The sequence below is a fragment of the Eimeria mitis genome, genomic scaffold (assembly GCF_000499745.2).
Source record: "Eimeria mitis Houghton genomic scaffold, Emh_scaff640, whole genome shotgun sequence".
Lineage (NCBI taxonomy): Eukaryota > Apicomplexa > Conoidasida > Eucoccidiorida > Eimeriidae > Eimeria > Eimeria mitis.
Window position 1 is genome coordinate 968 of NW_013574572.1, and position 1,020 is coordinate 1,987.

Here is a 1,020-nt window from a genome sequence, read left to right on the forward strand (position 1 = left end):
GTGTTGCTGCTGCTGCTGCAGTTGCAGATGCTAAGCAAGAAGGAGAAATTTCTGTGTTCCTCTCTTCTCCCTACCGGTGTGCTTCTCAACCATCTCGCGTGTCTGTCTCCTGCTGCTGCTGCTGCTGCTGTTGCTGCTGCTGTTGCTGCTGCTGGTGGGTATTACTAGCTGCATGTTGCTCTGCAGCAACGAATGCTGCTGCTGTCTCCTCTGCATGCCGGATGACCTCCAGCGCATGCGTCACAGCAGCATCTGCTGCTCGCAGCCAAGCATACTTAACAGAGACTTTGATAGCAGCAGCAGCAGCAGCAGCAGCAGTTTCTGTATCAGAAGTAATCTCTACAACATCCTCCTCTTCATCAGCCACCACAACCTCTGGCGACATACTTGCTCCTGTTGCTGCTGCTCCTGCTGCTGCTCCTGCTGCTGCTGCTGCTGCTGTTGCTGCTGCAGCAAACCTCTCTGCACTCACACGCGCACGCTTGCTCGGCTGAGACCCACATACAGCGTCCTCCACAAGCAACACATCATCATCTTCATCCTGCTGCTGCTGCTGCTGCTGCTGTTTCTGCCGCTCCTGCTGCTGCTGCTGCTGCTGCTGCTGCTGCTTCGGGGGGCTGCTGCCTCGGCAGCTGGCTGCACTCGCCTCCCTCGCGGGGACGGCACCGCCCTCCTTTGACTCTCCCAAGACAGCCACATCCTCTGCTTCTTCGTGCTGCTGCTGCTTCTGCTGCTTCTGCTGCTGCTGCTGCTGGTTCTGCTGCTGCTGCTTCTCCTCCCGCTGTTGCGGCTCCTCTTCCTGCGCCTGTTGCTTCGTCCCTTGCTGCTGCTGCTGCTGCTGCTGCTGCTGCTTGGAAGGCTGCCCGCTGGCCGCCTCTGTCTCCTCACCCTTCTCCGTTCGGTTTGCTGCTGGCTTTGCTGCTGCTGCTTTCTTCAGTTTGCTGCTGAGGCGCAGCTGAGCCATCTCCCTCAAAAAGTCCTCCAACTGTTCTCTGAAACCCGCAGCAGCAGCAGCAGCAG

General features: G+C 58.4%; 1 protein-coding gene across 1 annotated transcript in view; it reads right to left on the reverse strand.

Moving 5' to 3' along the window:
• Nucleotides 1-1,020, reverse strand: part of EMH_0018390 (uncharacterized protein) — a gene marked incomplete at both ends in the record, with an annotated part of 6,666 nt that overhangs the window by 576 nt on the left and 5,070 nt on the right. Inside the window, one exon of the mRNA XM_013501143.1 lies at nt 91-992. Coding sequence (XP_013356597.1) covers nt 91-992 — 902 coding nt within the window. The remainder of the gene's footprint in view (nt 1-90; nt 993-1,020) is intronic.